Genomic DNA, 12,502 nt, shown 5'->3' with positions numbered 1-12,502 from the left:
TTGATTGGATACTTTGCTGCTGTGTTGAAGTGTTTTTGGTTTTTTTTTTTCTCCTTTGTCTTGCCAGCAATCAAAGAGAAGTACACAGACTGGACAGAATTTCTCATACGTGACTTGACCGGTTCGAGGACAGCACCCGCCAACCTTCTGGAAGGTGTATGTATTGTTGTTATACATCTAATGTATCTCTGAAGCACCCCAGTTACGTGAGCTCAGACCTGACAGCACCTTTGCATATATCCTTCAGCAGATGCGTGCTTTCCGCAGACACTGCCATCCAAATAGCCTCCCCTCCTCTTTTGTCCTGAATTACTTAGGTGACTGATTTGAATGGCATTGATGAAACTTCCCCTGTGATGCAATCAGCAAATGGAAAATTTGCTCTATGTGAATCCAATTTTTAAATCACAGTATGATTTAAAATACTGTGAAGCTAGGATGTCTTCCTACTGTCCTATATACCTTTAAGCCTCTTTGCTATATGAGTGAATATAAATCAACTCCTGTAGAATCACTGTTTTGAACAGGTGACAAGATTATGTATGTGCTAATATAGTCTCTTGGAGTACATTGATAAGTGGCTCTATTAAATGTTCTGTTTCGGATGCATAACCCCAAGATTTGAACATACACACGTTAACCAATAATTGAATTAACTTCTCTTGTAAAAACAAGAGGAGAAATGGCAGATTGTATTTCATTGTAGCCAAGGAAATTTTAATGTATTGAAGAAAACATAGTTTAATCTGAAATCTTGATGGTGTATTTGAAAATAATTTTATGTTGAAACATTTTAGTATGTGTATTTAGTATTTATATTTATATAATGCAACAGGAAGAGAAAGGCACTGTGTCATAAGTAATTAGTGAATTACCTAGTCTGTTTTTCTTAAGAATGCCCCTAAAAAGGGGAAAACTTAATGAATAACAAGTAATAAATAATAAGGTGTGGATTTTGACAGTATCATATTCTCTTAACCTTAAACTTTCCCTCTTTTCATAAATGATATTGACACTTTAGAACATCATTGTCTAATATAGTTAACGGGTTTTGTTTTGTGAAGATTTTGCCTGATGTATTTGTTATATATCTTTAGAGATACTATTTTAATTGTTCATTAACAAATCAAAATGATGATAGTTCATCCTTTCAAAAGGACAAATTGTCTCACTATGTTAATTTTCTAAAACATATTTGCCTACAAAGCTGGCTGAACAAACACCCTTTTCATATGCTATCATATGCTAAGAAGGTTTCTTAGAAGGGGCAGTAATTATACATTCTCTAAATCAATTATCAGGTTAAGTGTAGAAATAATTTTACATAGTAGTCTAATTTAGCTGATCATTACTGTGTGTTAGACATGTCATTGACACACACTCATGCCTTCGTCACATAATCAAAGTATGAGAGCGTTTTGGTCATTAGAGTAGCGGCCAGTAGAGTAAGATGAATGTCTGGGAAACAGTCATGGTGTAAATTGAATGCTGTATATTAGAAATATCTGTCTATTGGAAAAGTAGACTGTTTGCTACCACATGTTTTCTAGGTCCAGGCAAATTTGGGTAGAACTCTTCTTAAAAGCATACTGATTGTTAACAAAAGCAATTTTATCTGGGAAGGGTGATTTGTTTGGTGAGAACTTAGCACGAACTGTTATTTTCTATTGACTTGTGATTTTTTTGTTGTTGGATACGGAATGGGGTACATGGATGTGTGGGAGGGAGGAAAGGGAAGGGGCGGGGCATGGGCTGGGCAAGGATGGGGTGGAGGGAACGCCAGACTGTTCGCCAGTACCTTGGATGATGGTGTGAAAAAATATTATCTTCTGCTGTCATCTGTTTCCATGAGAACCTTAAAATAAAGTTTAAAATAAGGAGTTTTGCTTCTGTTTAAACAGCCTCTGCGAGGGAAAGGCCCTATAGACCTCATTACAGTTGGTTCCTTAATAGAACTTCAGGATTCCCAGAACCCTTTTCAGTACTGGATAGTTAGTGTGATTGAAAATGTTGGAGGAAGATTACGCCTTCGCTATGTGGGATTGGAGGACACTGAATCCTATGACCAGTGGTTGTTTTACTTGGATTACAGACTTCGACCAGTTGGTTGGTGTCAAGAGAATAAATACAGAATGGACCCACCTTCAGGTAAGGGCCAAAGCTTTTGCTGCTGTAAAGTATTTTAGAAAAAGATGTGATGTTTTCCTGGATGTGTTTCTAGAAAATGTATGAGCTCTCTGGTATCTTTTATATCTGAGTATGTGAATATTAAGCACTTTAACTTCACAATGCTTTCCATGGAGACTGAAACCTAAGACCTCAATCAATAGTGTTCTCAAAGGCGAAAGCAGTGTTGGAGGCCTTAGGGAAGTTGATCTAGTTCCTTGGGAATCACTGGTTCAGAAACGAAAGACACAGTAGATTGGGACTTGAGGATATTCTCCACGTTTTTCTTTAGGAATTTTGATAGTCTTGTAAGTAGGTTCCAAAATCTCTGGCCATCTGTGTACCTATCTCTCTGTCTGTCCATTCACCAATCCATCCACCTACTCATCCACCCATCTATCCATTTATCTATTTATCCATTCATCCACCTATCCATCAGCATTCATCTATTTATCTGACCATCCATTCATCCATCCATCTAAATATCCAAACCACAATCCAGTCTGACCAAGAAGCAGCATTGAGTAGATAGATCATCATGTTTTCTCCTGGCATGTAAGATTTTAGTTAGCTTCAAATGCACTGTCAAATGGCTTTGCAGAGGCTTAATTGGAAAGAATCCTGCCTTATGCTCTCTGTCATACCTACCTGGTTAAAAATCTGAGTATTTACAAAATAACCATTCTTGAATGTTTACCATGTGCCAGGTGATTTTACATCTGGTACATGGTTTGTTTTGATTCTAAAAAAATGCTGCATGTTTGTTGTGAATTTCATTTCACAGTAGAGAAAATTGAGACTGGAGTTCAGCTAGTTGTTTAAGGTCCCCTGTTTTAGGGGACAGGCAATGCAATTCAGATTCCCAGGTGCTGGGCCCCTCCCACCCCACTCCCCCTGCTGCCTCCTCTTACCGGCCTTTGAATGGGAAACCTCAGAACAGAAATACCGGATTCTTGTAGAATTAGAGATGCCAAGGAAGAAATACGTATTTTTTCAGAAATTGGTAATTTTCATTCCGGTGAGTTTTGTAGGTGTATTTGGAATAAGGACATGGCTCTTTGCTTTATTAAAATCACCAGAGAATTTCCTCCCATGTTAGTTGCCAATGTTAGTGTTGAGTACATGAAGGAGAAGAGTTATATTTATCTTTTCTGTCACTCAGAGGCTCTAATTGAAAACACTTCCTGGTCCTGTGTCCCGTGTGTTTGCATTTGCGTTAAGTTTGATAGGCATAGAGACGTGTAACGTGGTATTTTATTAGTATTATTGCTGTCAAAATGTTGAGAAGCAGCCAACACCTCCATCTCTATCCTGAGTAATTTTTGACTCTGATGACAAACAAAGAGCCTGTCGTGTTGTGAAGAAGGATGTAAGCCCAGCTTTGCCCTGGGATTCATAACCCAGAAGGAAAAATTTACTTTGTGCGTAAAGTTGTGTGTATAAATCTCTGCTTAGTATCTAATTGCTTTATAAATTTTAGCAGCAGTATCTACTTGCCAGTGTACAAATTTATAGCAAAGCAAAGGATGACTAGTGGCCTCTTATGTTCTCTGTGATGTTTCTTTCCTGGGAAGTATGGGACTCACGCTCACAAGCAGGAATGGAATATGCCTCCGTGGAAGCTTAGGAAATATTTGCTTATGAGCTGTTTCTCTCTTTAGATAATTTGGGGTCTTTATGATATATGAATAAATTGTGTTTACTTGTCTTAGCATTTTCTGGAAATGAGTTGTTCATTTAACTGAAGACTTCTTAGGGGCCCCTGAAGATTCTGGAACAGGCAGGGCACGATGGCTCACGCATGAGCTCAGGAGTTTGAGACCAGCTGGGGCAACATGGTGAAACCCTGTCTCTGCAAAAAATAGAAAAAACTGGCTGGGCGTGGTGGCATGCACCTGTAGTCCCAGCTGCTTAGGGGACTGAGGTGGGAGGATCGCTTGATCCCGGGAGAGAAGGCTGCAGTGAGCCAAGATCGCTCCGCTGCACTCCAGCCTGGGTGACAGAGTGAGACCCCGTGAAAAGAAAAAAAAAATATTCTGGAAAAGACATTCATCATCAAGAACTTACTTCCCAATATTTAAATCATCAACAGGAAAGGTTATGTACAGGAAGAAGAAACTAAAAAGTGACAAGACACTCAAAGTGTGATTTTGAGTTCCTCAGATATAGTAGTTTCAAGATGGAAACTGGATTCTGCTACATTATTCAGCAGAACAGCATCCCCGGGAAGAGAGGCTGTACTGTTATACACATGGGGACAGATTCTAGTCCTTTGTATTTGTCTAAATTGATTTCGAGTCCCACGGTGACTTGTGTAACTTACATGGTAGCACCACTTCCTTAACTGGAATCTAGGTGAGAATAAAACTTCATACCTGCATAGAAAATACTAGGCCAATTTTCTCGTTTTCCCAAACACCATGAAGGCACTGGAAAGTGTTCTGCTTCCATGACCGATGGGGAGAAGTCCAGTGGGAGGGGGGTGTGTGGAGATGAGCATACTCCCCACGAGCTCTTCCCTGCTGCCGGGACCGTCTGCTGTGCGCTCCCGCTAACACCACCACCATTGTTAAAAATAATCGTCCTTTAGTTTTACTTACTATTTATTTATTTTTGAAGCAGGGTCTCACTCTGTCTCCCAGGCTGGAGTGCAGTGGCATGATCTCAGCTCACTGCAGCAGCCTCAACCTCCCAGGCTGAAGTGATCTTCCCATCCCAGCCTCCCAAGTGGCTGGAACTACAGGCATGTGCCACCATCCCTGGCTAATTTTTTAATTTCTTATTTTGTAGAGATGGGATCTCACTATGTTGCTCAGGCTGGGCTTGAACTGCTGAGCTCAGGTGACCTGCCCACCTCAGCCTCCCAAAGTGCTGGGCTTACAGGCATGAGCCACTCCATGCGGCCCTCGTTTTACTCTTTAAAGGGCACAGTGTTTCTCAACTGTTCAGCAAAGTAGAAGAGAAATGGGTCATAGAAAGTAGCTAGGAAGTGAGCCTTCAAAAACCTGGGAAAAGGGACTAGGTTTTATACTCTCCACCTCTGAGAAACATAGGGCCATTGAGCCTTTCTCTTTCTGCCCTGAATCAGAGGAAATAGCATTCTGGTGCTTGGGGAAGGACGAGGGGAAAGAAACCACCTTACCCTGTACCATGGGGATAAGAATATCTTGCTGGGCTGCTGAGTGGTGTAATGTATATCAAGAGATTGGCCTTTTCTAGACATTTAATCTGTGATCAGAGTCTTAAGGTTATACTTTGGTTTTCCAAGGAGTGTAAGTAGGTCATTGAGGTTAGGGTCATTTAAGAAGCCCACCTGCTCTCCTATTTCTGGATGTTTAGAAAATAAGATACACTTTTAGATATTCTTGCAGATGCTAAGGAGATGAAACTTTTTGAGTTTTTTTTTTCCTTCTCTATTTCTAGAATTTATTCCCTTGTTTTTTTCCATAAAAATTATTTTATCACCCCCTCCCCCCCTTTTATTAGTGCTTGTTTTAGATCTTGGAGTCAGGGTTTCTGAATCCAACTTAAATACTTCCTGCCTGAACTATTACTTAGTCCAAAAGTAAGTTGGACTACATTAATCTATTCAAGCTGCCATAACAAGATGCCACAGGCTTTGTGGCTTAAACAACAAACATTTACTTCTCAGAGATCTGGAGGCTGGAAGTGTGAGATCAGGGTGCCAGTGTAGTTGAGGTCCGGGGAGGGCTCGCTTCCTGGTTTGCAGACAGCCGCCTTCTGACTGTGTCCTCACATAGTAGATCAAGAGAGAACTCTGGTGTCTCTTATAAGGACACAGATCTCATTTGAGGGCCCCACCCTCATAACCCCATCTAACTCTAATCATCTCCCAAAGGCATCCCTTTGGGGTTAGGGCTTCAAGTAAGAATTGTGGGGAGAAACATTTAGTCCATAAGACTTTCTCTGATGTTTACTATCTTTTAACAACATAGATTCATCTTTCTTCACTGGGTAGGACCTGGAGGAGCAGAAGGACACAGAAGTTTTTTGGAGGGAGGTGGATAAAAGAAGAGTTGTTTCTCTAGGGCTTTGTTTATTGATGATGATGTTATACATTCCTGCTTCCTATGGCACTTATTAGGAAATGCCCCATCAAACCCTTGCACAAAAGGAGATTGCCTTGTTTTTCTTGTAGGCTTCTAGTTTCGGAGGGATCGGGACATGTTTTAATTGCTCATGACCTTCCCAGAAACAGAAACTGGCGTGATTTACTTTATTCAGTTATCTGCAACACGATCATTTTAAGAAAATGGTCGATGTTCTTTGAATGGTACTATTTGTTGTCCATTAACTTGCTAGTATAACCAGCGTGCTTCCATCTCACGGAATGCACACGGGGACTGTTGTTCTCTGCCAGTTGTGTCACGCTGTCAAAACTGCAGCTGATTTTCACCCTTTCATGAAAGAAGTCTGCCTTGCTGTGGGCTGGGTTCATTCCAGGATTTAACACCATTGGAAAGGAAACAGAGAATCTTCAGGTTGTAGGACAGAGGCAGGACCCACCTGGCACCTGGGCTTCTTGTTACCTTTGTCTCTGGTGTGGAGGAGGAGAGATGGCATCCAGTGGACAGAGGAGTTCATTTATCAGGGATGACTTGGTTGGTCCGCCTTCCTGGGCCAGCGTGCAGGCAACCCCACTGGGGCCGGGGCATCCCCTCCATGAGTTCTCATAGCTTGGATCTAACCCTGGTCATGTTGGATTTCCATTCCTCCTGGCCTTAAGTTTTTGTTTGTTTGTTTGTTTGTTTGTTTGTTTTGAGACAAAGTGCAGTGCAGTGGCACAATCTCAGCTCACTGCAACCTCCGCCTCCAGGGTTCAAACAATTCTCCTGCCTCAGCCTCCTGAGTAGCTGGGATTACAGGTGCCCGCCACTGCACCCAGCTAATTTTTGTTTTTGCTTTGTATTTTTTTTTTTAAATTTTATTAGAAGTGAAGTTTCACCATGTTGGCCTGGCTGGTCTTGAACTCCTGACCTCAAGTGATCCACCCACCTCAGCTTCCCAATGATGGTGTTTTTTTGACCATTCTTTTACCCTCTCCTCTGTCTCCGGGCATTCCTCCCCCATTCAGAGACCACCATCAAGGGTCAAGGGTATAACTAGTCCTGATTGTGAAGCAAGGGGCCAAAGGTGTCAGCCAGGTAGATCATGCTTTTCCTTTCTGCACCTGTTGGGATTTCAAATTCTTTCTTTGGTGCAGGCTTTGGAAATCCCCATTGTTTTCTGTGAGCTGGTCCTTTTCCTACCATGCCCAAGTTGAACTCTCCGTCTGCCTGCCCAGCTTGCTAGAAAGGGGCATGTGTTCATGGTCCCTGTCCCATCAGGAGCTCCAGCCTGTTGTTGGCAATTTCTCTCCTGATCCTGCATTGGTGTCCTCAAGGCTTTGCTCCCCGGGGTCCCTTGAGTGGCCCCCTGTCTCTCTGTGTTTGGATGCAGTGCCCATGAGCTTGCCCAAGTGCACAGGTATCCCTCTTGCCCTCATGGAGTAGCTTGCAGGGGGCTCTGTGAACTGGTCCCTGTGCCTACTTCTGGGGACCCTGTGATAAGCAATGTCTTCCTGAGTGCCCCCTTCTCACTGTGGACATCAGAGGCCCCATTCTTTCAGTCTCCGCAGAAGTGTGTGTTGAGGCCCTGTTGAGTGTTCCCAATTACGTTAGCTACTACTAAGAAGAATTTAGAAAGGCCAAACTAGAAGAAAAAAGTTCAGCAGACAGGAAACACTAGAAAGGATTATAGACAATGCACACACGCAGAGGATGTGTGGTTGTGAATTACCCTTTGTGTGTCTTTGTGTAAGTAACAATGACTTCGGGCAGTGCACCGATGGCTTGGCTAGTTCTGGCAGGATCTGATACTTACTGTAATTATGACTGAATAAACTGCGGAAACAGGGGCTTAAAGCTTAAGGTGAGTTCAAAAGCTATGAGGATCAAAATAGATGGCTTCATGCTAAAAAGCAGACATGCAAGAAATTAAAAATATAGTCCCAAAGGTTTAATGTTGCCTTTTAACTGTGCTTAATTTCATATTCATATCCTAAGCGTCTGTCTGAAGTAGGATGGGTTGATATAGTGAAGGCATAAACATATCTACTTCCAGTGAGGGCTTCTGCAAATCCTATTTTGATAAGGTCTTAAATATGTTGAGATCAGGCCATAAAATTCTCCTGCAGTTTCAGCAATAGGTAAAAGCAGTACTCAACGTTTTTTTTTTTTTCTTTTAATTTTGCATTCAGACTGTGTAACCTCCATCTGTAAATCTTGACCCCCCTCCCACCACCTGGGGAAAAATATGGGCAACATGTGGTGTGTTAAGCAACATTTCAAGTGTAAATATTAAACTTGGTTGGTAAATTTTAATTTACCTTTTAATAATTTTCTGACTTACAGGGACTATTTTTAGCAGATGAGAGCTTAGAGATTTAGTGAAAAATATGTTGTCATAACTGCAAATGCCAGACTAGAGTCGTTTGTAGTTTAGAAATGTATCAGATAATAAGTTCCTCATCAGTGGGCATTGCTTTCCTAGGTGATATGTGGAATTTTGGCCCATGGATGACTGAAGGTTTTTGCTAATGTGATTAATACCATTAAATTACTTACAGAATGCCAACTAAATGCATACAAATGTTCCCTGAAGAAGAGCTCTATTAAGTTTATTCTTCATTTCTGACAGCAGAATCCCAAGTTGCTATTTAATTTCAGAAAGTCCTTTCAGCAGGTGGCTGCTCATGGCGGGTATGGGGTGTGAACACTCATGGTCACTGACCATGCTGAGGTATCAGGAAAGCCTGAGAATTAACATGCAGGAAAGAGCCACCCGGCAGAGCGTGTTAGTCCTTCAACTCTTCTGTGATTTGCTGTTGATACAGAAATCTATCCTTTGAAGATGGCCTCTGAGTGGAAATGTACTCTGGAAAAATCCCTTATTGATGCTGCCAAATTTCCTCTTCCAATGGAAGTATTTAAGGTAAGATGTTGATTCTTAGCAGTGTATCTACCCTTTTTGAGAATAAAACCGTCTACAAAGTTTTCCGGCCGGGCACAGTGGCTCATGCCTGTAATCCCAGCACTTTGAGAGGCCAAGGTGGGCAGATCATGACATCAGGAGATCGAGACCATCCTGGCTAACATGGTGAAACCCTATTTCTACTAAAAATACAAAAATTAGCCAGGCGTGTGGTGTGTGCCTGTAATCCCAGCTACTTGGGAGTGTGAGGTAGGAGAATTGCTTGAACCAGGGAGGCGGAGGTTACGGTGAGCTGAGATCGCGCCATTGCACTCCAGCCTGGCAACAGAGCGAGTTGCCAATCTCCAAAAAAAAAAAAAAGTTTTCCATAGCAAATCCTTTTCCACTTGAAAAAGGCACCTTCTTAACCAGTTTCCATTTTAAATGCTTAAGATTTTATCTGTTTCATGTTGCTTTTTTAAAAAAATAATCTTCATAATGACCCATGTTACAAGATGCTGATGAAAATTGTTGAGGTTTACTGATTTTCTTTGTAGCATATTGCTATGGAAATATTTTCACCCCCTCACTTCCTACTACAGAAACAAAAGGAAATATAGCAAGTCTGATTTTGACGTTTAGTAAAAATGACAGAAAATGACTCATCTTGTGGTGGTTGAATTTTCTTGATATCCCGAGGTTCTGCCAAGCACTAGGCCTTCCACCAGGTGCTCACATGAAAATGAAGGGCTTGTGAAATGCATCTCCACCAAAACGGCTACCAAGTTCTTTACACTTCAAAAATTATACTTCACACTTACATGAAATAGAATATTAGGTTCTGGACAAGGATGGTCCATTCAGGTTCATCCAAGGAAATCACAAAACAAGCCCGTGGAGTGTGGGTGGTGACCCAACACCATTGGCGTCCTTGGACAGTTCTCAATGTGGTTGTGACGGGCAGACATCCAGTTGCTTCCCAGCCCTGGGGTGGCACGTGTCTGCAGAGTTGTACAAGTTCATATAGAAGATGTACTTAATGTGGTACAGCAGGAGTTTAAGGATTTAGTAGGGGACGTGGGCTTCCTGGATTTTATTGACACCTAAGTCCTCACTCAGCCTTTTAAGCAGTTGTGGCAAATCATTGACCCTTTTATTCACTACTTTCCCTGTTTGTAAAATTGGACTAGTAAGACCTCCACCTCAACTTAGCCATGTGATTATGTTCAGATGTTTAACTGAGTGATGATTTTTACAGTGTTTGGGGGCTCCTGTACTGGAGGAACAGTGTAAATATAATACACTGTTAGCATGTTATTGACCGACAGTGAAGCTGACAGTTGTGGTGGGCATTGTTGTTATTTTTTGCCTCGCTGACGAAATCTTTCTCTCTCCTCCTCTTTGTCTTCCTCTTCCTCTCCTTCCCTCTTCTCTCCCTTTTCTTCTTCCTTCCTTTAATACTGTCCTGCCCTTACAAAAAGGATCAAGAGAAACAGCCTTTAATGTTGGACCTCTCAGCTCTGCCACCCCCAGAGCCAGCCTGCCCTCGTCACCCCTGCCCCTTTCTTTTCACCGTGGCCTCGGTCATCTTTGAATGTGAATCAAATCCAATCACATCCTTCACACTTGAAAAAATAAATTTTATTTTGAAGTACCTTATACACACATGTGAGGAGTTGAAGGAGTGAGCCAATGGAAAAATACAGATGCTCATCCTCCGGTCTAAGCCTCAGAACTGCCAGGCCAGTGAAGCACCCGCCACAGCCCCAGGTCTGCCTCCCTGCGGGGCTGGGGCACCTGGGGCCTCGCAGCTGTGCAGGCCCTGCCCGTGCCTCTCTTTGTGGCGTTCCAGCCTGTGTATGCTTCCCTAAGTGGGATGCTGAATCCCATTGACAGGACGGGAAGTGGGCACCGTCCTCATTGTTCAGAGAGGGCCCTTTCCCTACTCTGAAGGGGGAAGAAAGCTGGATGTGGTCTGGGCACCAAACTGGCTTTGCTTTTCCTCAGAGTGAATGAGGATTCAGTAGGTGAAGTCGTGAGCTAATTTTTTTTTTTTTTTTTTGGGGGGAGAAACAGTGTCACTCTGTCACCCTGGCTGGAGTGCAGTGGGATGATCATAGCTCGCTGTAGTGTCAAACTCCCAGGCTCAAGCCATCCTCCTGTCTCAGCCTCCCAAGTAGCTAGAACCACAGGCATGCACCAGCACACCTAGCTAACGTATTAGTTTGTTCTCACGCCATTAGCGAAGACATACCTGAGACTGGGTGATTTATAAAGGAAAGAGGTTTAATTGACTCACAGTTCAGCAAGGCTGGGGAGGCCTCAGGAAACTTACAATCATGGCAAAAGGGGAAGCAAACACGTCCTTTTTCACATGGCAGCAGGAAGGAGAATAAGAGCTGGATGAAGGGGAGGGCCCTTATCATCAGATCTCACGAGAGCTTACTCGCTATCAGGAGAATAGCATGGGGGAAACGGCCCTCATGATTCAATTACATCCCCACGACATGTGGGGATTATGGGAGCTATAATACAAAATGAGATTTGGGTGGGGACACAGCCAAACCATATCAGCTCATTTTTAGATTTTTTGTTTTTGTACAGATGGGGTCTCACTGTGTTGCCCAGGCTGGTCTCAAATCCTGGGCTCAAGTGATCCTCCTGCCTCGGCTTCCTAAAGTGCAGGGATAACAGGTGTGAGCAACTGCACCTGGTCTGTGAGCTAATCTTAAGAAGATGAGGGGTTACCACACTTGCTTCTACTGAAGTTGCAGCATGAGCTCTCAGTACTGGAGGTCACATCCCTTAGAAATGTGGACAGGGACTGCGTAGTATTCCATGGTGTATATGTGCCACATTTTCTTAATCCAGTCTCTCATTGATGGACATTTGGGTTGGTTCTCATTGATGGACATTGGGTTGGTTGCTATTGTGAATAGTGCCGCAATAAACATACGTGTGCATGTGTCTTCATAGCAGCATGATTTATAATCCTTTGGGTATATACCCAGTAATGGGATGGCTGGGTCAAATGGTATTTCTAGTTCTAGATCCCTGAGGAAATGCCACACTGTCTTTCACAATGGTTGAACTAGTTTACAGTCCCACCAACAGTGTAAAAGTGTTCCTATTTCTCCACATCCTCTCCAGCACATTGGGACATGGATGAAGCTGGAAACCATCATTCTAAGCAGAGTATCGTAAGGACAGAAAAACCAAACACCGCATGTTCTCACTCATAGGTGGGAATTGAACAATGAGAACACTTGGACACAGGGTGGGGAACATCACACACCGGGGCCTGTCGTGGGGTGGGGGGAGGGGGGAGGGATAGCATTAAGAGATATACCTAATGTAAATGATG

General features: G+C 42.7%; 1 protein-coding gene across 7 annotated transcripts in view; it reads left to right on the top strand.

Annotated features, from left to right (window-relative positions):
* The window catches only part of SFMBT2 (Scm like with four mbt domains 2), a 249,971-nt gene that overhangs the window by 121,854 nt on the left and 115,615 nt on the right, over positions 1–12,502 (top strand). For all 7 annotated transcript variants that reach the window (XR_008510264.2, XM_054521895.2, XM_054521894.2 and 4 more), the window contains 3 exons: positions 68–156; positions 1,902–2,148; positions 9,062–9,159. Coding sequence is in view for 6 of the 7 variants with exons in the window: in XM_054521895.2 (XP_054377870.1) it covers positions 68–156; positions 1,902–2,148; positions 9,062–9,159 (434 nt within the window). In the remaining variant the exon portion in view is untranslated. The remainder of the gene's footprint in view (positions 1–67; positions 157–1,901; positions 2,149–9,061; positions 9,160–12,502) is intronic.

This window comes from Pongo abelii, chromosome 8, assembly GCF_028885655.2.
Source record: "Pongo abelii isolate AG06213 chromosome 8, NHGRI_mPonAbe1-v2.0_pri, whole genome shotgun sequence".
NCBI lineage: Eukaryota > Metazoa > Chordata > Mammalia > Primates > Hominidae > Pongo > Pongo abelii.
This window is presented reverse-complemented; position numbering and strand designations above follow the sequence as displayed.